At 41.9% G+C, this 25,493-nt stretch overlaps 1 protein-coding gene and 1 long non-coding RNA gene across 4 annotated transcripts in view; one reads left to right on the top strand and one right to left on the bottom strand.

Annotated features, from left to right (window-relative positions):
• The window catches only part of LOC143936089 (uncharacterized), a 144,110-nt gene that overhangs the window by 48,220 nt on the left and 70,397 nt on the right, over positions 1–25,493 (bottom strand). The gene's annotated exons all lie outside the window — the stretch shown is intronic.
• Positions 1–25,493, top strand: part of LOC143936081 (uncharacterized) — a 99,422-nt gene that overhangs the window by 42,726 nt on the left and 31,203 nt on the right. Inside the window, exons 27-31 of the mRNA XM_077460414.1 lie at positions 3,780–3,908; positions 5,465–5,615; positions 9,776–9,816; positions 11,128–11,346; positions 14,549–24,817. Of these exons, the coding sequence (XP_077316540.1) occupies positions 3,780–3,908; positions 5,465–5,615; positions 9,776–9,816; positions 11,128–11,346; positions 14,549–24,817 (10,809 nt within the window). The remainder of the gene's footprint in view (positions 1–3,779; positions 3,909–5,464; positions 5,616–9,775; positions 9,817–11,127; positions 11,347–14,548; positions 24,818–25,493) is intronic.

The following is a 25,493-nucleotide window of genomic DNA, read 5'->3' as shown; positions in this document are numbered from 1 at the left end:
GCCCCTCTGTAGTTCAGAAGGCAGGCTCTGAAATGTGTGACACAGCAGTGCCTACCCACAGGGCATTGTGAATACGTGTCACAGGGTTCAAGGAAGTAAATGCGTGGGGTCTTCACAAAGTAAGTTTACACCTTGGATCATTCAGATTAATAGGAGTAGGCTAGACATAATCGAAAGTCAGTGTGGAAATGAATCTATGATTTTACATTTTGACTATAGATATGGGAGAGATTAGTGCTCTCATGTGTTAGGGCTGCCCAAACTAACTTAGGCTCAAGAGGAAAAGAACCAGTCTTTAAAATTTGTAACTATACTTAGGAAAGGCAACATCTGGCCAAATGCATAGTAAAAGTAGCTATACAATATTCATATACATTCCTATTCAGTGGAAAATAAATAAATAAGGCAAAACTTAAAGTTTTTTTCGTTTTGGATAGAGTGGAGAGGGATTAGAACACCAGTATTTATTTTTATTTTTATTGCTGCCTGTGCCCCCGTTAGGGAGACTCACCCTCTCTATTTGTCCTGTTTACCATTATCACCGAAAGTGAAAGTAAAAGAAAATCACAAATATTCTGTTGACATCAGAACACTAATAGAGGGGAGATCTTCCAATGGGGAAACTATTTCTGGTGACACTGGTGACACCCCTGGATTTCCTCATGTTGGAGGGATTTCATCTTACTTCATGTTTTGGCTATGGGTCAGGAAGTGAAGGCCCAATAGGACACGGATGGCAAACTGAAAACCTTACAGAGGTTATAATCCTCCGCTACTATTTTCAAAATAATAATAAAAAAAGTTTTGCCTTTAGTTGCACTTTAAAAATGTTGTCCGGAACAGACCATTTTGTGCACATATGCAACACCTATGTGTTACAGCAATACTTGTGGTAACACAAGCATGTGTAAGTGTGACATGGCCCTTATAGTTATCTTTGAAAACACACCTAAAATTGGATGATAGATGTGAGCCAGCCACATAAGAAAGAATTAAAATGCATTTTTGTGCACTAAAATACATGTGTTTTACTACAGACAACAGGTAACTAGTCTCTAATAGTTTTACCTGAACCATTCACATTACAATGCAGTGCACTGCGATGCATGCACTTTTGTGTACTGAGGCACATTGCAGCACGCTTCATTATGCAGTCCATTGAAAATACACGAAAAAAACGGCAGTTAGCTTTTTTTTTTTTCCAATATTTTTAGTAATTTCAGAAAAATACGGAGAAACAGGCATAAACGTGACCTGCAAGGCCCATTATATTACATATGACACGATACATATTATTATCACTAACAGGTTTGTTCTTATGGATTATAGAGAGCTGGTAATTTATATCTCACCTAAATAGTGTGGTTATCATCTATACAAGTAACAGCACAGCAACCTGTCAAAAACATCTAGGACATTTCCAGACACTTAAACCTGACCTGAGCCATGTTTTATACAGTCTACCAAAAACAAGGCCCCCATTCTTCCCCTATGGGTTCACACTGCGGAAATGAGAAGCTCACTGGGTATCACCACGATCCAGACCATATCACCCCTGCTTCCCTCTCACAGAGCCAGGGTAAAAAGCACCATGACCTTAGTTTCCATGGCTTCAGAGCATTGCCTTAACCAGTTTCAAAATTAAGTCTTATGCCGTGTACACACGACCGGACTTTTTGACAGCAAAGATCCGACGGAACGAATCTGTGGGACATTCCAATCGTGTGTGGGCTCCATCGGACCTTTGCATGCCAAAAATCCGATGGACTTTAGAAATAGAACATGTTTTAAATTTTCCCGCTGGACTCAATTCCTAGTGGGAAACCCGTTTGTCTGTATGCTGGTCCGATGAACCAAATACAACGTGCGGGCTACAGCACCTGCCCGCGAGAATTTTTCCAGCGTGATCCTATTGCACTGGTTCTCGGTGACAGGGTACTGTACATCTCGCGCTGGCTGCAATAGAAAAAACACATTTTCCTATTGCAGCGAGCGTGAGAGAGAATGCTCCTCCAAGGCCCTTTGGTCTGGTATGGATTTTAAGGGGAAGCCTCTACACCGAATAAACGGCGCGGGGTCCCGCCAAAAAATGATACCAAACGCTTTTTCGAGCACGCAGCCCGGCCGGTCAGGAAAGGGGGTGGGGACGAGCGAGCACCCCCTCCCCCCGAGCCCGTACCAGGCCGCATGTCCTCAAAATGGGGGGGTGGGTTCTTTGGGGAAGGGGGCGCCCTGCAGCCCCCCAAAAGCACCTTGTCCCCATGTTGATGAGGACAAGGGTCTCTTCCTGACAACCCTGGCCATTGGTTGTCGGGGTCTGCGGGCGGGGGGCTTTTCGGAAACCGGGAGCCCCCTTTAATAAAACCCTGGCCCCCCCACCCTATGTGAATAAGTATGGGGTACATCGTACCCCTACCCATCTCACCTGGGGGAAAAGTGTCAATAAAAAAAACACACTACACAGGTTTTTAAAGTAGTTTATTAGGCAGCTCCGGGGGTCTTCTTCCGACTTCAGGGGTCTTCTTCCGACTTCTCCGCGCTTTCCGCTTCTTTTCCCCCTCTCCAGTCTCTTCTCCGGCTCTCTGGTTCTTCTGCCTGGCTCCTCCGCTATCTTCTTCCAGCTCTTTTGCTAGCATTGGCTCAGTCTTCTCCATCACCGTCGCCTTCGACAGCCTGGTCTGCTCTTTTTTCTATGACCTCTATCCGTGCCCCTATCTGTTGAATTGTGGCAGTGATCTGTGCAGCTGTTTGGGCTAGACCCCTGGAGAGCATATTAGAGAAGGTTGACATCATTGATGAAAAGTAATTCGGTATGTGGGGGCAGTCATGCCCATCCTGCTCCCAAGTCCTGGGGTGGCTAAAATATTCCTCATAGGAGTGAGAATTGGGCCTCCCACTGATCTCCCTACCAGAGATTCTGTGGATGCTGGGGAAAGAGCCAGTTGCTGAGGGATACTCACTGTGCCCTTTTCATTTGAGTAGGCTGGGGGACTCCCGATGTCCTAATCGGCTATTGTGTCCTCTGGCTCTGAGTCTGAGCCTCGTGTGTCTGAGGCCGCCATCTTGGACAGGCTGCACGGAAAGGTCCCTCCTTGCTGTGCCCATGGACATCGGGTGATTCCTGGGAGTGTGCCAGTTCAAGTAGCTGTATCGTGGGGCAGCTGTGTGGGCTTTAACGGCTGTGGTGGGGGTTAGAGGACCGGAGTGCTGCGGAGCTCCTAGGCTAGTCGGCCATCTCCATGCATATGCCTCCAGTCAGCATTTTTTTAAACAAGGCAGTACACGGGACACAGTGTGCCTTGCAGTGCAGGTTTATTCTGGAAGTGCATTAGGGTGTTATTCAAAATGAATAGTAATGCAGTGCAGTTGCATTCACTTTATGATTATTTAATTCCCCTACGCATACAGTAGGTATGCGCAGAATATTGCATTAGGGTGTGCACACTAAAGCTCAAAAACACAATGTGTGTGTATGTCTACATATTGGCCCTGGCACATTGATCTCCCTGTCGACACAGTTCTTATGGCAGAGTCGGTACGAAGACACAGATCTTTCCTACCTTCCCACTGACACACAAAGCAATAATGTTAATGTGCATGGGTTGATTAGGTTGTGCTCAGGCACATCCTGCACACCCTGTGCGCACGCCTATGCTCCTATGTATACACTAATCATTGTAAAGGTAGTTGAAAAGTTAGGCATGAGAATTACACATTTTGGGAGAAATTATTTGTTTTGCTCCTGTGCTAATATATTTCTTTGCTCCATCTGAATACAGCACTATTTTGCGATTTCTACAACCCAGAAGGGGAGTGTGAATGGCACTACAAACCATGTGGATCACAGTGCCTGAAAACTTGCAGGAACCCTGATGGATCTTGTTACCAGAATCTGCCAGGTTTGGAAGGTAAGAAAATAAGTCACTAATAATTGTCACAAGATTACTTTCTTTCAATTTTTTTTATTGTTAAGCAATTTTAATTATAACCATTAAGGTTTCTTAAAGAGACTCTGTCACAAAAACATAATAATAAGTATGAAGTACAGACACTGAGGAGTCTATTTATAATAAATCTGTTGGATGAATGTTGGAAGCATTTGCCCAAGTTTCACTGTGTTTTGTCTAGTAACTTTATTTCCTATAGTTCTCAACTCCATCTAGTGGCCATAATGCAGTATTTTCCTGCATTATGGCCACATTATACCACATTATAACCACTAGTTGGAGCTGGTGATCAGAGGAAAAAAAATGAACAGACAAAATATGGGGACATTTGTCCAGTGATTTTTTTATTTTGTTTATAAATAGACCCATTTAGAGTTAACTGCACATACAGTATCTGCAGGATCTTTCTGTGCCTCCTGCCTCCTATCAAATCACATTTCATTCTGATAAGCAAAGCTTTGACTTTTTCTGATCATGCTAAAGCTTGCCCACCTTTTCCTGCCTTCTGCGCAATTTTATAGGCCTCTGATGAAGCCCATCATAAATAGCAGAAATATGAGGAATAAGTGGTACCTGACAAGCTCCAATACTATCAAGAAGTACTGGAGTGGTGCCTGGCAGAGCTGCCTGGTACATAATGCTAAAAGTGTCTTCTTGCTAAAAAGATTATAAATTATTAAGAAGAGTATTTCCACTTGAGCTCAGGTGTGTTCAGATCCTAGTGCAAAGACACCTGAGCGAGCCCACAAGAAAACTGTCATTGGGCCAATCATAATAGGCTGGGGCTTGCCCCACAGTCACATCATATGTATTCATGTGGCTGCAAGATGGGGAATGTCCCAGCTGACTATGACTGGCCCAGTACAATGAAAACTTTCCGGTAGGCTCGCTCAGGTGGGAACAAACCAAGATATAAACACTCCTGAACTCATCTCTACTTATAATAAAAAGTAGTGGAAGATATCATTTGAAATTTAAATTTTCAATGGCCCCTTGTGGGCTAAAGAAACTGTAGAAGAGCCAGATAGATAATAGAAAACCAAAGACCATTAAAGTCAAGTATAGTTTAGAATATATTTTATTTGGACTATTACTAACTCTAACATGCCATACAATAATTAAGGTTCAACTGCAGACAAACTTCTGTTTTAATTTACACATTTACACTGTTGCAGTGTGTTCATATCATTTGTATTAAGGCAACCTATTCATTTGAATAGTCTTTCCAAGATACAAAAAGGTTCATGTAACATTTATGGCAGTACACGGCACCATAACATAGGTTGGGTCATTGCGTTACACTGTAATGTGTGTCCGTTGGTAAGGTGCATCAGGGTGCCATTCAGCATGAATGACACCATATTGCACAAATGCAGATAACATGCTTTGCAGTGTATGACTCCAATGCAAAAAAAGGCCCTTCATTTTGGATACAATGAGATGTAATGAGCTCTGTAAATAAAATGCTCAGTATTGACGGAATTAGAACTGACTTTAATTTCAATGTGTTCAAACAGGTTGCTATCCCAACTGTCCCGAGGACAAACCATACTATGATGAAGAGACAAAGCAATGCGTCCCTTCATGTGATGTGTGTTATGATGCCTATGGCCATAGATACCCCATAGGATACACAGTGCCAAGTAACAACAACACTTGTTCAGTCTGGTAAGACCCTTTTCTAAAAATGACACTGTCCACATCAGAATCTGTAAAATTCAGTACTGCAAATTGTGTGTCAGATTTTAGTAGTCAGAACATTATAAGAAAATACAATTTAGACATTCCCTCGCAAAGATTGGCAGATAACCGTAAGCTTAAAATTTAGGTAAATTTACTTAAATACATATTTCAGCTCGCCTTTTTTTTTTGTTGTTGTTTTTTTTAATTCCCACCATTTACCATGCAAATTAGGAAGTGTAAAGTTCCATACACACTATCAGTTTTTCTGTTGAGTTTTTCCTTCAGGTTTACCAAAACCATCTATTACAAGGGCCTGTCTGATTGCATACAAATTGAAACTCCTAAGGTTTGACCTCATATTATTTGGTTTTGGTAAATCTGAAGGAAAAACTCAGCAGAAAAAAATGATAGTGTGTATGTGTGTATGCTTTAGGCTGGTGATACATTATACAATTTTCTTGTACATTTTTATTTTAGATTTACCAAAACCATACAATATAAGGTCAAACCTAAACACTTTCAATTTGTATGCAGTCAGGCAGGCCCTTGCACTACATAGTTGAAGGTAAATCTAAAGCAAATTGAATAAGAAAATTGTATAATGTATGTCCAGCCCTAGTGTGCCAATAAACATCCATTCTATGCAGGAATGTTATTAACAAAAGATTGTGATCTGTTATCCAGCATGAGCTTGCAAATATGTCAGCCAGTGCTGTACTAACTTGAAGACAATTTGTTTATGGGTCTTGGAAATATATGACTGTGGGCCTTAAAGACGCAAAAAGTTTCAGAAACGTAACATCAAAATTTCTGTTTGGCCTTGTTAAGTTAAGCATTGCCACATAACATAGCCATGTAATGATAAAAACATTTTTTTTAAAGCACAGCTCTTGCCATGACTGTTTTTAAAGGATTGGATTGAGTGGATAAGTATTCAAACTGCCGGGTTGTAATTTCTGCCTGTGTCCCCAATATTTCTCCTTACTTTCTGTTCTGTTGACACCCTTTATGCTAGTGTGTGACACAATGGGGTTTATTTACTAAAGGCATATCCACTTTGCACTACAAGAGCACTGCGAGTGCACTTGAAAGTGCAGTCGGTGTAGATCTGAGAGGAACATGCAAGGAAAAAAAAAAAACATTTTGGCTTGCACATGATTGTAAAATCAGCAGAGATTCCCCTCATTTCAGATCTTCCCCTCAGTTCTCCTGCGACTGCACTTCCAAGTGCATTTGCAGTCCACTTTCAGTCTACTTTGAAGTGCACTTGCAGTCCACTTGTAGTATAGAGTGGATTTTCCTTTAGTAAATAACCCCTATTGAAACCGAGAACAGTTAGTAAATCTTCCCAACAGGATTACAGTCAATATTAAACAACTGACAAAGGTTCTATTTATTTTAAACTCCAACAACACTTTAAAATGGTTTATTGGAACAGAAGTGGGCTTAACTTAGGTCCTCATGCATCATACTGTTAAGTGAACAATTGGAATCTTTTGCTTTTGTATGACCATTCCAAAACATGTAATTGCTTAATAGGTTTGAACCAGAAAAAAATAAATCTCAGCCTTAATAATATTATTGTAGTATTCCCATTTCTGCTCTTTTAAGCTCTGCTATCAACTAGGAATCAAGTCCTGGACCCCATAATTATTTCCTCATTGTGAGGAAAGTAAAATAAAAAAAACTCTAACGCACTAAAAACTCAACAACACATTGTTTTTAAAATTGCGTTCGATTTACTTGAAAAGACATTGTGGCATTATCTCTTGATACCCCACTCCTCAAGCAAAGCATACTCACCACCACCTTGCTGCAGAAGTCCACCCCGAGTAAGGTTCAGTATTGGAGCTTGCTTGGCTGGATCGTGTTACTGCCCCTCACCACATCAGAGTGTTGGGGCCTGTTGATTGGATTCTTAGGCCCTAATATTGTCATATGGGGCAGTCAAATGCTCAACCACACCCAGAATCCCTTCTTCTGAGCGGGGAGGTAGTAAAGCAGTAAGGAATGATCAGTATAACTTGCTGAGACGGTGGGCTATCATGAAACACTGTCACTTTACTGAGAACATGACACTTAGGGTCTATTTGTAAAAAAAATGTTGGACGAATATAACAAGCATTTGTCCATCCTGACAAATCCTGAATGTATTTAGCTTAATATAGTGATTTCCTATGATTGTCATCCCCGTCTAATGGCCATAATATGGTATTTTTTCTGAAATGCCTCAATCAGATAAAATACTGCATTATGGGCACCAGAAGGATCTGACAATCATATGAAATCAAATAATGTGGTCAGAATTCTTGTCAAATTTGCCCAACATTTGTTTTTTATTTTTTTTATAAATAGACTCCTTAATGTTAAATTCTTAATTTCTCTATAAACATGTGTTACACCGTCATGCCTAGGTATAGTTAGGCCAGTTTTCTTTCTTTACCCATTTACAGTTTTTTTATGGCAAAGCTATGTTTTTGCATCTATTGGTTGTAACAGCCATGACCAAATTGTGCTAGAGTGGTGAGACCCTCAGTGATAAGCTGCCAATGTGCTACTGCAGTGAACGAATTCTCTGCTTCCCGCTTTGTCATTGAGGAAGAAAGCATCAGCATTTATCATCCTACAAATCTTCCACCAAGCTGGAAAAACTCAGTGTATGATGAGTGCTTCTAACTGCCAGAGATGGTCTTTATCACCTTTCAGAGGCCCTGATCATTGCAAGTAATATTCTGAATTTCTGTCCATGGCTACGTTAACCTCCCTGGCGGTACGATTATTTCTGATTTTTTGTGCTGAAAGTGGTACAATTATTTTGCATGAAAATTTGGCGTTTTATACTGTAGTCCTGCAATTCTTAGGAATAACTCACTTAAATCTGTCCAAACAAAAGTCTAATAGACATCCCGGGTATGATAAAGTTTCAAAAATGTATCATTAATTATAATATAATAAATAACTATAAATAATTATAACAAATAATAATATAATAATAATAAAAATTATTCAATAATGTAATCAAATCAAAAACACTGAAATTTGCTCAGTTGCAGAATTGTCACTGTCATTAGATTTAGTGTTTGATGACGAATTTCTCCACAAATCATTATCGCTCAATTCTGCAAGTGATTCTAATTTATTATCACTGTTTTCTAGCTGGTCTAAAACCACTTTTGACATAAAGGGACACTTTTTGGTTGCTATGGACAATCTCCAAATTCCAGGCAGAAAAAACAGTATTTATAATATAAAAGTGCAAGCAGGGCACTGGACAGACCACTAGGGACAAAGAGGATGTGTAATTTTTTTATACAGTACTGTAATCTGTAAGATTACAGTGTACTGTATATGTACTGTGTTTTTACTTTTTTGAATTTGGTGCCGTTCTCCATCCCCGTGTGTCACAACACTCGCAGGGAACGGAGCCCGGCGGGAACTCGGCACTGTGTGATTCGAGCAGAAGACGGCTTGCACACACAGCGGGAGACATCGCAGGATCCAGGGGACAAGGTAAGTAACTTTCCCTGTATCCCGCAATGCGATCCCGGATCTGGCTCAGGGTTATCGGTAATAGTACTGAAATTCCACCCCGAGCTAGACTCTGGAATACCGCCAGGGAGGTTAAAGTGGTTATAAAGGCTCAAGGCTTTTTACATTCATGAATTCTTTGCTTCAAGGTAAAAAAACGTCTGTGTGCAGCAGCCCCCTCCCAGCCCCCCTACCGACCTGAGCCCCATCTCGATCCATCAATGTGCATGAGAGCCTTGGCTCTCCCAGGTCTCTCCCTCCTCATTGGCTGAGACAGCAGCAGTAACCATGCACTTCTGCTAATGTCAATTACAGCCATTGAGCCTATGAGGATAGAGCGGGGGTAGGCATGCCACGCTCTGTGTGAATTGATGCACGGAGCAGTGGACACCATGGCAAGCAATTTATGATGAAAATGTTTTACAGTCAGAGCATTACAGACCTTAAAAGAGAGGTTCATTATAGGTCTTAAGAAGTAATCAGAAAAAAATGATTTTGGTATAACTGCTGAATCTTTACTTTTGGTTTTAGTTTGGGATAAAAATAGATGTTTTTTCACCTCTTACCAACCTGTTATGCAATATTTATGTTCTATTCTTATGTTTCTTGTTAAACAGCAACTGCACACGTGAAGGCATCAAATGTTACACCTTAACAGGTAAAACAATAGCTTGACTATGTCTTTTGACCTGGAATAAAACTGGCTGTAGCCTACAATATTTGGGGGATGGTCTAATACCCATAATTCACTTCACTTTGGAGTTTTTTTATCACCAGCATTTGACGTGTAAATGAGGGGGTATAAGTGTGCCAGTTAACATCAATTCTATCCAAAACCATAATCACACAGTCTAGTAGTACTCTTGTTGGTTGACCCCACTGACACAACTAGCCCAGGAGATCAGGCATGAAGGCTTGTATTCTCATTGCAAGACCTTAGCTGATGGCCATGGTAGTCTACTCTTCTATATTCCCAGAAAGAGAACCTGCATACCAATACAACATTTGAGAATGATTCTGTCTTAGATGCCTACCCAAACCCTGGCCAGAAATCCAGGAGAACAAACCAGGGTTCCCTTATTTACAAACCTCAACCTCTAGTAGAGCCAGAGAACCATTTGAGCAAACAGTTCATGACCATGGTCCAAAACTATACTAGGTACTTAATATGCTGAATGATAAACTTTGTCCAGTTCACTTTAAGCAGACAGTCATCAAAATTAAAAGAACAATTGTGGAATCACTCAGCTTACCACAAATGTTTAGCTAAAACATGCATGTGAACCATGCATCAGGTGAAAATGGGCATTTACAATTTTTAGTGTATCTCACACAAGGCTTTTCTAATCAGTGCAATTTATTAATCTATGCTTAATGTAGACTTTTGGATGGTTTAGGGGCAAGCTGGAGCTACGTTGTCAGGTATTTCCAGTGCAGCTCCAATGCATACAGTAGATCCCCAAAGTGCCTTGTTTCAAATGGTGTCAGTTCACATGGTAGTATTGCTGCAGTGTGCATTGCATGCAGTGCTTTTTTTCAGCACATTGGGTTATGGCAAGAACCACAGCATCACAACACTGCTGCAATGAATATAATTGTATTGGAATGTCACTTGTGACATTTCAATAAAGTTCTGTAAAAAAAATAGATTTTTAGTCTGTTGTCCTTTAGCACCCTACAGTAAGTCCTTAAAATGCACAATGTCCACAGCAACTCACAATCTTTAAAAGAAAGGCCAAGTGCATTTAGATGATATTATGTACACTTTGGGGGCCATCTGAAAAGCGGTGGTCTGTTATACAAATGTTCATTTGCTCTGCTATCCTTGGGAGTCTGGTGGAGCACAGCAAATTAACAAAACACTCCCCTATTTAAATTGGCCCGTTGGTTATACATTTAACATTTTTGCCATGGCTGGAAGTTCTCCAGTCAACTTCAATTTCAACTAACAATTTTGACTTTTCAACAGATTGCTGCATATATGCAGGTGTTGTGTACAAGAATTATGAAACAATCTACAATACAACTGATGGTATCGGAGGATGTATAACAGCTATTTGTTACAACTCAACTGTAGTAAGAATAACCGAACCTTGCAGAACTACAACTCCTAGTACAACATTCCACTTCTCTACCACTTCTCCAGTCACTTCATCCACCACACCTACAACAGTCACAACTACAACAGGTAAGTTTTATTATTTCACATAGCTAGACACTCATATTTCCGTATACAGAGTGGTAAGATAATATGCCCACTTTGTGAAGCCATGTTTTACCATTGTATCCCTTGCTCCAGGGCATGGAAAAAAAAAAGGCATTTTAGGTACATAGAATTACCTAAAATGTGCATGTCTATATATTTAGAATATTTTTCCATCTTTTATAAATTGTTGCCCTTTTTATATGCTGATAAGAAATTACAGGTGTCAAAGCCAGTAAACAACATTATGACAAATTAGGCTTAATTCATAAATAGGAAACGCCCAAATCAAAAGCTTTATTTTAGCCTGTTAATTTAAAATCTCATTGGACTCTGATGAAAATAAATGTAACCATTTATAATTAAGTATCCTTAGCATGGTGTGTTTTTTTTTTGTGAATTGAGACTATATGTTTGTTCAGTTTCTCATTTTGTTTGCTGTACGTTTTTATTTAAATTGGAATTGAACAGAAGAAATGTACAGACATTGTACAGTAGTGGGAGTATACATGCTGTATTATAGAACAAAATTGAGCATGAGTCTGGATGTACATACACTATATTACCAAAAGTAGTGGAACGCTTGCCTTTACACTCATATGAATTTTAATGGCATCCCAGTCTTTGTCCGTAGGGTTCAATATTGAGTTGGCCCACCCGTTGCAAGGTTTAGGAGTGTGTCAATGGGAATGTTTGACCATTCTTCCAGAAGCACATTTGTGAGGCCAGGCACTGATTCACCCCAAAGGTTTTTTATAGGGTTGAGGTCAGGACTCTGTGCTGGCCAGTCAAGTTCCTCCACCCCAAATTTGCTCATCCATCTCTTTATGGTCCTTGCTTTGTGCACTGGTGCGCAGTCATGTTGGAACAGGAAAGGCCATCGCCAAATTGTTCCCATGAAATTGGGAGCATGAAATTGTCCAAAATGTCTTTCCCCTGAAAAAAAAACCCTGACCTCAACCCAAAAAGAACAGCTTTGGGATGAATTAGAGCAGAGACTGTGAGCCAGGCCTACTCATCCAACATCAATTCTTAACCTCACAAATGCACTTCTGGAAGAATGTTCAACCATTCCCATAAACACACTCTTAAACCTTGTGGACAACATCCCAGAAGCTGTTATAGCTGCAATGGGTGGGTCACCTCAATATTGAACCCTACGGACTAAGACTGAAATGCGAAAAAGTTTATGTGAGTGTAAAGGCAGGTGTCCCAATACTTTTGGTAATATAGTGTAGCTCTCAATGATAGTAATGACAAATGAGTGTAAGAAATGGGAAGATGTTGAAAAATATTAAATAAAAAGGTAGGCCATATTCAGATAATGTGTTAACACAGTATAAGGGTATACAATAGAAGTCTATAGTGGTATTAATTACGGAAGAGAGATTTATTTCCAGAATGGTAACCCTTTAGGATATGACCACCAGATATGCAATAATAAGCCAGGATTGGCACAGTCTCTTTGGCAATTAGACGAGGCAGAAGAAGAGAATTTGGATAATCTATCTGGGGTATAATATCTCCGGTGTATGATATTAATTGGGGTCGCCAACGGAGTGACACATTTTATAAATGTAAGAGGTAAGCTTCTTGCTTTATGCCAATGAGATGTTTGAAAAAGTTGAGAGAGTTCAGATTCCCACGCTTTCATGGAAGATGTTTTATCTGAAGAGAGATTGAATTGAATAATGTGGCATAAAAATGAAATGCCTTTCATTCGTTAGGAGGTCTATTGTAAAAAGAAATTATATATTTGGGAATCTGAAAGTCTTATTGTAGGATAGTTGGAATGGACTGAAGGTGCAAATATTTATAAAAGTCTCTTTTTGGGAGATCGTAAATCCTTTTTAATTCCTAAAATCTCCTCAAATTTGCATAATTTAGAGCACTTGCAGAGGAGACCCAATCTGACCATTCAGTTTCTCATTTAACCACTTGCCGACCGCCTGCAGTATATATATGTCATTAATTTGACACAGAGGTTATGGCAGCAGCTGACATATGATGTCCGCCCAGAGCAAGAGCCATATGATGGCGCACCCGCACGCCCACGGGAGTGCACAGCTCGGCAATTGCTCTGACATGGCGTGACCCAAATCTCTGTAAAGAGCCGCTAATGCGGCTCTTTAACCATGTGATCGGCTGTGTCCAATCACAGCTTGTCACATGTAAACATGGAAGTACCGGTAATCGCCTCTCATCGCCTCACACTGACAGAGTGATCAGTGGCATCTCCTCGCAGGGGACAGCAAGTGTCCTGATTTTAATAAAGCTCCACCAGTACCAGCAATAAGTGCCCACCAGTGCCAGCAATCAGTGCCTATTAGTGATGCCCATCAGTGCTGCCCATCAATGACCATCAGTACCATCCATCAGTGTTACCCATCAATGTCCATCAGTGTCCATCAGTGCTGCCCATCAGTGCCGCCTATCCCTGCCACCTATCAGTGCCAACTAGTGCCGCCTATCAGTGCCCACCAGTGCCACCTATCAGTGCCCACCAGTGCCACCTATCAGTGCCCACCAGTGCCGCCTATCAGTGCCCATCAGTGCCCATCAGTACCACCTATCAGTGCCCACCAGTGGCACCCACCAGTGCCGCCTATCAGTGCTTATCAGTGTCACTATCAGTGTCCATAAATGCATCATATTATTGCCTACTCATCAGTGCCACCAAATCAGGGCCCATAAGTCCCGCTTTATCATCCCCCATGTACTGATTCAGACTGAGGCAATTTTCTTCATCGTCCATAAGTGCCGTCTCATCAGTGTCCATAAGTGCCACCTCCTCAGTGCCCATCAGTAGTGCAGCCTAGCAGTGCCCAACAGTGCCGCCTCATCAGTGCACATCAATGAAGGAGAAAATTACTTATTTACAAAATTTACTGACAGACACTGAGAACTTTTTTTTTTTTTTTTTTTTTTTAATTTTCAGTCATCTTTTCTTTTTCCTTTTGTAAAAAATAAAAAACCCAACAGTGATTAAACATCACAAACAGAAAGCTCTAGTTGTGTGAAGAAAATTATAAAAAAAATTCACATGGTTACAGTAAAACTTAGGAAGACATATACATTTATATGACAATTTACTATTTTGTACAGATCTTTTACAATAGCATATGAAATCTAAAAATACAGATGTTTTGTACTAGCATTTAACACATTATTTTTGCTTAATTTTCAGTCTGTGCAACGTGTACTTGGTCACAATGGTATGACGTCTCTTATGCAGTGATTCAAAGTGGACGTAATGACACCGGGGACTTTGAAACCTATACAAATATCAGAAATGCCGGATATTATGTCTGTGACTCTCCTCGCAATGTGAAATGCAGGGCAAAGGCTTTTCCCGAGTATCCACTGGAAGATTTGAAGCAAAATGTAACATGCAGCAAAGATATTGGATTGATCTGTTACAACGCTTACAATCTACCAATCTGCTATAACTATGAAATAAGCATAGAATGCTGTGAGCCTCTTCCATCATGTTCCCAAACCACATCATTACCTTCAACAACTATTCCATCAACCTCAACTGAAATACCTACGACTATTTGCACAGATATGCCTTGTCGGTACACAAAATGGTTTGATTTGCATGCACCAACTTCAGATATCGGTGATGGAGACAGAGAGAGCTTGGCTGAAATTAAATCACGGGGATATACAGTTTGCGCAGCAGATGAAATTGTAACAAATATTCAGTGTGAAGCAATACTATATGGAGCATCAAATAAAACTGCTCGGGAGCAGATTTACCAGTGCAATCTCCAAAGTGGACTGATTTGTAATAACAAGGACCAAACAGGCCCAGAGCCGCTGTGTTACAATTACCGAATACAGTTTGAATGTTGTCCTGAACACTGTGAACACACAACTGAACAAACCACGAGTTCAACTCAGCAAACAACCACAGAAACATCAACAACTACTCCTACTACCAGGACAGCCTCAACGACTACTACTCCACCTTCCACTCCAGTGACTGTTACTGAAACGGCAACTCCTACAACAACTATTTCAACCACTTCTAACACTCCAACAACCAAAACTGTCACTTCCAGCACTGCCACCCCATATACTCAAACACCTCCCACTGTAACACTTTCTGAAACAACATCTACCAATACAGTGTCAACTATTATTACTCCATCTTCCACTACATGGACTGTGACTGAAACAACAACTCCTACAACTGTCTCAACCACTTCTACCACTCCAACAACCAAAACAGTTACTGAAACCACTTCCAGCAAAACCACCCCATATACTGAAACATCCCACACAGCCACCCCATATACTGAAACTCTACCCACTGTAACACTTACTGAAACATCTACCACTACTGTTTCAACTTCTACTACTCCACCTTCCACTACAGTGACTGTTACTGAAACAACACCCACAGCAACTGGCTCCACCACGTCTTATACGCCAACGACCAAAACCATTACTGAAACCAAATCCAGCTCAGCCACCCCATATTCTCAAACACCCCCCACTGTAACACTTACTGAAACAAGCTCTACCACTACTGTTTCAACTGCTACTACTCCATCTTCCACTACAGTGTCGGTTACTGAAACAACAACTCCAACAACAACTGTTTCAACCACTTCTAACACTCCAACAACCAAAACAGTTACTGAAACCACATACAGCACAAACACCCCACATCATATAACATCCTACATTGTAACAGATACTGAAGCATCTTCTACCACTACTGTATCAACTACTACTACCCCATCATCTACTACAGTGACTGTAACTGAAACAGCAACACCCACAACAACCGTCTCCACCACTTCTACTACTCCAACAACCAAAACCATTACTGAAACCACTTCCAGCACTGCCACTCCATATACTCAAACACCCCTCACTGTAACACTTTCTGAAACATCTACCACTACTGTTTCAACTCCTACTTCTCCATCTTCCACTGCAGTGACTGTTACTGAAACAACAACTCCTTCAACAACTGTTCCAACCACTTCTACCACTCCAACAACCAAAACAGTTACTGAAACCACTTACAGCACAACCACCCCATATACTGAAACATCCCCCACTGTAACACTTACTAAAACAACATCTACCACTACTGTTTCAACTCCTACTACTCCATCTTCCACTACAGTGACTGTTACTGAGACACCAACTCCTACAACAACTGTCTCAACCTCTTCTACCACCCCAACAACCAAAACAGTTACTGAAACTACTTCCAGCACTGCCACCCCATATACTCAAACACCCCCCACTGTAACACTTTCTGAAACAACATCTACCACTACTGTTTCAACTCCTACTACTCCATCTTCCACTGCAGTGACTGTTACTGAAACAATTCCTTCAACAACTGTTCCAACCACTTCTACCACTCCAACAACCAAAACAGTTACTGAAACCACTTCCAGCACAACCACCCCATATACTGAAACATCCCCCACTGTAACACTTACTGAAACAACATCTACCACTACTGTTTCAACTCCTACTACTCCATCTTCCACTACAGTGACTGTTACTGAGACACCAACTCCTACAACAACTGTCTCAACCTCTTCTACCACCCCAACAACCAAAACAGTTACTGAAACTACTTCCAGCACTGCCACCCCATATACTCAAACAATCCCCACTGTAACACTTTCTGAAACAACATCTGGCACTACTATTTCAACTCCTACTACTCCATCTTCCACTACAGTGAGCGTTACTGAAACTCCAACAGCAACTGTTTCCACCACTCCAACAACCAAAACAGTTACTGAAACTACTTCCAGCACTGCCACCCCATATACTGAAACATCCCCCACTGTAACACTTACTGAAACAACATCTACCACTACTGTTTCAACTCCTACTACTCCCTCTTCCACTACAGTGACTGTTACCGAGACAACAACTCCTACAACAAATGTCTCAACCACTTCTACCACCCCAACAACCAAAACAGTTACTGAAACCACTTCCAGCACTGCCACCCCATATACTCAAACACCCCCCACTGTAACACTTTCTGAAACAACATCTACCACTACTGTTTCAACTCCTACTATTCCATCTTCCACTACAGTGACTGTTACTGAAACAACAACACCCACAACAACCATCTCAACCTCTTCTACCACCCCAACAACCAAAACAGTTACTGAAACTACTTCCAGCACTGCCACCCCATATACTCAAACACCCCCCACTGTAACACTTTCTGAAACAACATCTACCATCACTGCATCAACTCCTACTACTCCATCTTCCACTACAGTGACTTTTACTGAAATAACTCCTACAACAACTGTCTCAACCACTTCTACCACCCCAACAACCAAAACAGTTACTGAAACCCCTTCCAGTACTGCCACCCCATATACTCAAACACCCCCCACTGTAACACTTTCTGAAACAACATCTGGCACTACTATCTCAACTCCTACTACTCCATCTTCCACTACAGTGACCAATACTGAAACTGCAACTCCAACAGCAACTGTTTCCACCACTCCAATAACCAAAACAGTTACTGAAACTACTTCCAGCACTGCCACTCCATATACTCAAACACCCCCCACTGTAACACTTTCTGAAACAACATCTACCACCACTGCATCAACTCCTACTACTCCATCTTCCACTACAGTGACTGTTACTGAAATAACTCCTACAACAACTGTCTCAACCACGTCAACCACTCCAACAACCAAAACAGTTACTGAAACCACTTCCAGAACTGCCACCCCATATACTCAAACACCCCCCACTGTAACACTTTCTGAAACAACATCCACCACTACTGTTTCAGCTCCTACTACTCCATCTTCCACTACAGTGACCGTTACTGAAACTGCAACTCCAACAGCAACTGTTTCCACCACTCAAATAACCAAAACAGTTACTGAAACTACTTCCAGCACTGCTACCCCATATACTCAAACACCCCCCACTGTAACACTTTCTGAAACAACATCTACCACCACTGCATCAACTCCTACTACTCCATCTTCCACTACAGTGACTGTTACTGAAATAACTCCTACAACAACTGTCTCAACCACGTCTACCACTCCAACAACCAAAACAGTTACCGAAACCACTTCCAGCACTGCCACCCCATATACTCAAACACCCCCCACTGTAACACTTTCTGAAACAACATCCACCACTACTGTTTCAGCTCCTACTACTCCATCTTCCACTACAGTGACCGTTACTGAAACTGCAACTCCAACAGCAACTGTTTCCACCACTCCAATAACCAAAACAGTTACTGAAACTACTTCCAGCACTGCCACTCCATATACTCAAACACCCCCCACTGTAACACTTTCTGAAACAACATCTACCACCACTGCATCAACTCCTACTACTCCATCTTCCACTACAGTGACTGTTACTGAAATAACTCCTACAACAACTGTCTCAACCACATCAACCACTCCAACAACCAAAACAGTTACTGAAACCACTTCCAGAACTGCCACCCCATATACTCAAACACCCCCCACTGTAACACTTTCTGAAACAACATCCACCACTACTGTTTCAGCTCCTACTACTCCATCTTCCACTACAGTGACCGTTACTGAAACTGCAACTCCAACAGCAACTGTTTCCACTACTCCAATAACCAAAACAGTTACTGAAACTACTTCCAGCACTGCCACACCATATACTCAAACACCCCCCACTGTAACACTTTCTGAAACAACATCCACCACTACTGTTTCAGCTCCTACTACTCCATCTTCCACTACAGTGACCGTTACTGAAACTGCAACTCCAACAGCAACTGTTTCCACCACTCAAATAACCAAAACAGTTACTGAAACTACTTCCAGCACTGCTACCCCATATACTCAAACACCCCCCACTGTAACACTTTCTGAAACAACATCTACCACCACTGCATCAACTCCTACTACTCCATCTTCCACTACAGTGACTGTTACTGAAATAACTCCTACAACAACTGTCTCAACCACGTCTACCACTCCAACAACCAAAACAGTTACCGAAACCACTTCCAGCACTGCCACCCCATATACTCAAACACCCCCCACTGTAACACTTTCTGAAACAACATCCACCACTACTGTTTCAGCTCCTACTACTCCATCTTCCACTACAGTGACCGTTACTGAAACTGCAACTCCAACAGCAACTGTTTCCACCACTCCAATAACCAAAACAGTTACTGAAACTACTTCCAGCACTGCCACTCCATATACTCAAACACCCCCCACTGTAACACTTTCTGAAACAACATCTACCACCACTGCATCAACTCCTACTACTCCATCTTCCACTACAGTGACTGTTACTGAAATAACTCCTACAACAACTGTCTCAACCACATCAACCACTCCAATAACCAAAACAATTACTGAAACCACTTCCAGAACTGCCACCCCATATACTCAAACACCCCCCACTGTAACACTTTCTGAAACAACATCCACCACTACTGTTTCAGCTCCTACTACTCCATCTTCCACTACAGTGACCGTTACTCAAACTGCAACTCCAACAGCAACTGTTTCCACCACTCCAATAACCAAAACAGTTACTGAAACTACTTCCAGCACTGCCACACCATATACTCAAACACCCCCCACTGTAACACTTTCTGAAACAACATCCACCACTACTGTTTCAGCTCCTACTACTCCATCTTCCACTACAGTGACCGTTACTGAAACTGCAACTCCAACAGCAACTGTTTCCACCACTCCAACAACCAAAACAGTTACTGAAACTACTTCCAGCACTGCCACCCCATATACTCAAACACCCCCCACTGTAACACTTTCTGAAACAACATCTACCACCACTGCATCAACTCCTACTACTCCATCTTCCACTACAGTGACTGTTACTGAAATAACTCCTACAACAACTGTCTCAACCACGTCTACCACTCCAACAACCAAAACAGTTACTGAAACCACTTCCAGCACTGCCACCCCATATACTCAAACACCCCCCACTGTAACACTTTCTGAAACAACATCCACCACTACTGTTTCAGCTCCTACTACTCCATCTTCCACTACAGTGACCGTTACTGAAACTGCAACTCCAACAGCAACTGTTTCCACTACTCCAATAACCAAATCAGTTACTGAAACTACTTCCAGCACTGCCACCCCATATACTCAAACACCCCCCACTGTAACACTTTCTGAAACAACATCTACCACCACTGCATCAACTCCTACTACTCCATCTTCCACTACAGTGACTGTTACTGAAATAACTCCTACAACAACTGTCTCAACCACGTCAACCACTCCAACAACCAAAACAGTTACTGAAACCACTTCCAGCACTGCCACCCCATATACTCAAACACCCCCCACTGTAACACTTTCTGAAACAACATCCACCACTACTGTTTCAACTCCTACTACTCCATCTTCCACTACAGTGACCGTTACTGAAACTGCAACTCCAACAGCAACTGTTTCCACCACTCCAACAACCAAAACAGTTACTGAAACTACTGCCAGCACTGCCACCCCATATACTCAAACACCCCCCACTGTAACACTTTCTGAAACAACATCCACCACTACTGTTTCAGCTCCTACTACTCCATCTTCCACTACAGTGACCGTTACTGAAACTGCAACTCCAACAGCAACTGTTTCCACCACTCAAATAACCAAAACAGTTACTGAAACTACTTCCAGCACTGCTACCCCATATACTCAAACACCCCCCACTGTAACACTTTCTGAAACAACATCTACCACCACTGCATCAACTCCTACTACTCCATCTTCCACTACAGTGACTGTTACTGAAATAACTCCTACAACAACTGTCTCAACCACGTCTACCACTCCAACAACCAAAACAGTTACCGAAACCACTTCCAGCACTGCCACCCCATATACTCAAACACCCCCCACTGTAACACTTTCTGAAACAACATCCACCACTACTGTTTCAGCTCCTACTACTCCATCTTCCACTACAGTGACCGTTACTGAAACTGCAACTCCAACAGCAACTGTTTCCACCACTCCAATAACCAAAACAGTTACTGAAACTACTTCCAGCACTGCCACTCCATATACTCAAACACCCCCCACTGTAACACTTTCTGAAACAACATCTACCACCACTGCATCAACTCCTACTACTCCATCTTCCACTACAGTGACTGTTACTGAAATAACTCCTACAACAACTGTCTCAACCACATCAACCACTCCAACAACCAAAACAGTTACTGAAACCACTTCCAGAACTGCCACCCCATATACTCAAACACCCCCCACTGTAACACTTTCTGAAACAACATCCACCACTACTGTTTCAGCTCCTACTACTCCATCTTCCACTACAGTGACCGTTACTGAAACTGCAACTCCAACAGCAACTGTTTCCACTACTCCAATAACCAAAACAGTTACTGAAACTACTTCCAGCACTGCCACACCATATACTCAAACACCCCCCACTGTAACACTTTCTGAAACAACATCCACCACTACTGTTTCAGCTCCTACTACTCCATCTTCCACTACAGTGACCGTTACTGAAACTGCAACTCCAACAGCAACTGTTTCCACCACTCCAACAACCAAAACAGTTACTGAAACTACTTCCAGCACTGCTACCCCATATACTCAAACACCCCCCACTGTAACACTTTCTGAAACAACATCTACCACCACTGCATCAACTCCTACTACTCCATCTTCCACTACAGTGACTGTTACTGAAATAACTCCTACAACAACTGTCTCAACCACGTCTACCACTCCAACAACCAAAACAGTTACCGAAACCACTTCCAGCACTGCCACCCCATATACTCAAACACCCCCCACTGTAACACTTTCTGAAACAACATCCACCACTACTGTTTCAGCTCCTACTACTCCATCTTCCACTACAGTGACCGTTACTGAAACTGCAACTCCAACAGCAACTGTTTCCACCACTCCAATAACCAAAACAGTTACTGAAACTACTTCCAGCACTGCCACTCCATATACTCAAACACCCCCCACTGTAACACTTTCTGAAACAACATCTACCACCACTGCATCAACTCCTACTACTCCATCTTCCACTACAGTGACTGTTACTGAAATAACTCCTACAACAACTGTCTCAACCACATCAACCACTCCAACAACCAAAACAGTTACTGAAACCACTTCCAGAACTGCCACCCCATATACTCAAACACCCCCCACTGTAACACTTTCTGAAACAACATCCACCACTACTGTTTCAGCTCCTACTACTCCATCTTCCACTACAGTGACCGTTACTGAAACTGCAACTCCAACAGCAACTGTTTCCACTACTCCAATAACCAAAACAGTTACTGAAACTACTTCCAGCACTGCCACACCATATACTCAAACACCCCCCACTGTAACACTTTCTGAAACAACATCCACCACTACTGTTTCAGCTCCTACTACTCCATCTTCCACTACAGTGACCGTTACTGAAACTGCAACTCCAACAGCAACTGTTTCCACCACTCCAACAACCAAAACAGTTACTGAAACTACTTCCAGCACTGCCACCCCATATACTCAAACACCCCCCACTGTAACACTTTCTGAAACAACATCAACCACTACTGTTTCAACTCCTACTACTCCATCTTCCACTACAGTGACCGTTACTGAAACTGTAACTCCAACAGCAACTGTTTCCACCACTCCAATAACCAAAACAGTTACTGAAACTACTTCCAGCACTGCCACCCCATATACTCAAACACCCCCTACTGTAACACTTTCTGAAACAACATCCACCACTACTGTTTCAACTCCTACTACTCCATCTTCCACTACAGTGACTGTTACTGAAATAACTCCTACAACAACTGTCTCAACCACGTCTACCACTCCAACAACCAAAACAGTTACTGAAACCACTTCCAGCACTGCCACCCCATATACTCAAACACCCCCCACTGTAACACTTTCTGAAACAACATCCACCACTACTGTTTCAGCTCCTACTACTCCATCTTCCACTACAGTGACCGTTACTGAAACTGCAACTCCAACAGCAACTGTTTCCACTACTCCAATAACCAAAACAGTTACTGAAACTACTTCCAGCACTGCCACCCCATATACTCAAACACCCCCCACTGTAACACTTTCTGAAACAACATCTACCACCACTGCATCAACTCCTACTACTCCATCTTCCACTACAGTGACTGTTACTGAAATAACTCCTACAACAACTGTCTCAACCACGTCTACCACTCCAACAACCAAAACAGTTACTGAAACCACTTCCAGCACTGCCACCCCATATACTCAAACACCCCCCACTGTAACACTTTCTGAAACAACATCCACCACTACTGTTTCAACTCCTACTACTCCATCTTCCACTACAGTGACCGTTACTGAAACTGCAACTCCAACAGCAACTGTTTCCACCACTCCAACAACCAAAACAGTTACTGAAACTACTTCCAGCACTGCCACCCCATATACTCAAACACCCCCCACTGTAACACTTTCTGAAACAACATCCACCACTACTGTTTCAACTCCTACTACTCCATCTTCCACTACAGTGACCGTTACTGAAACTGCAACTCCAACAGCAACTGTTTCCACCACTCCAACAACCAAAACAGTTACTGAAACTACTTCCAGCACTGCCACACCATATACTCAAACACCCCCCACTGTAACACTTTCTGAAACAACATCTACCCCTACTGCATCAGCTCCTACTACTCCATCTTCCACTACAGTGACTGTTACTGAAATAACTCCTACAACAACTGTCTCAACCACGTCTACCACTCCAACAACCAAAACAGTTACTGAAACCACTTCCAGCACTGCCACCCCATATACTCAAACACCCCCCACTGTAACACTTTCTGAAACAACATCTACTACTACTGTTTCAACTCCTACTACTCCATCTTCCACTACAAAGACTGTTACTGAAACAACTCCTACAACAACTGGCTCAACCACTACTACCACTCCAACAACCAAAACAGTTACCGAAACCACTTCCAGCACTGCCACCCCATATACTCAAACACCCCCCACTGTAACAATTACTGAAACAACATCTAACACTACTAGTAGTATCTATACAGAGACAACACCCATCAGCACTGTAACAACTGCATCAACAACATCCTCAACTTATTCAACTACTGTTACATCCTCATCCACTATAACTGTGACTTCAACATCTGGAACTACCACTTCTCCAACTCCCACATCAACAATAATAACTTATTCAACATCACCAACTACAAGTGGCACTCCTCTAACTACACATATCTCATCAACTACATTTACAAGTCCTCATACTTCAGAAACCACCATATCACCAACAACATCTACAATTTCTACTTTGTCTTCAACAGTCACCACTACTACCTGTTTCTGTAAAGTAAATGATAACCTCTTTTCACCAGGTAAGTTATGATTAACTGTTAAACGATTAAGAGTGTGTGTGCATGTGTGTGTGTGTTTTTTTTGTGGGGGGGGGGGGGGGGGGGAGTCACCAAATGCATATACACTATCCACTTTGCAGGGGAAGCTGAACTTTTTGATTTTTTCCCCCAGATTTAATGACTGAAGTAAAGCTCTGTCTGCTTCCATCAATCAATTATGTAGAAGCAAAAATCTATTTCTTTTTAGGGCCCATTCACACGTACATATGCACCCACACTGTGATTAGATGCAAGAACGGGTTACCGTGATTATCTGTGAGAAGAGTTCTTGCAGCTAATAGCAGCCACTTGCATGTAATCTATGCAGCAATAACATGTGAGTGATAGGCCCTGGAAGCAGGCTGCCTGCCTGGGGGTCAGTCACTCACATGTGATCGCTGCATGAGTGATTACATGGGACTGACTGTGATTAGCTGCAATTGCTAACAGTCTCCTTTTGCTTTCAATGGGGCTGCCTCCTGCAGCTAATCGCAGGAACTCCCATGGGGTTTCTCACATCCAATCGCAATTCAGGTGCATTCACAAGTGAAAATATATCCTTATTTTCAAAAAATGGCAAGAAACAAGTTTGGTTGTTTTGAGGTACCAAAATATCAAATCAAATTGATAATACAAATTTGATCAATTTTATTTAAAC

This window comes from Lithobates pipiens, unplaced genomic scaffold, assembly GCF_037356315.1.
Source record: "Lithobates pipiens isolate NorthernLeopardFrog02 unplaced genomic scaffold, aLitPip1_a1.2 Scaffold_10, whole genome shotgun sequence".
NCBI lineage: Eukaryota > Metazoa > Chordata > Amphibia > Anura > Ranidae > Lithobates > Lithobates pipiens.
Note: the sequence above shows the minus strand (reverse complement) of the source record. Positions and strands in the feature narration are given on the sequence as shown.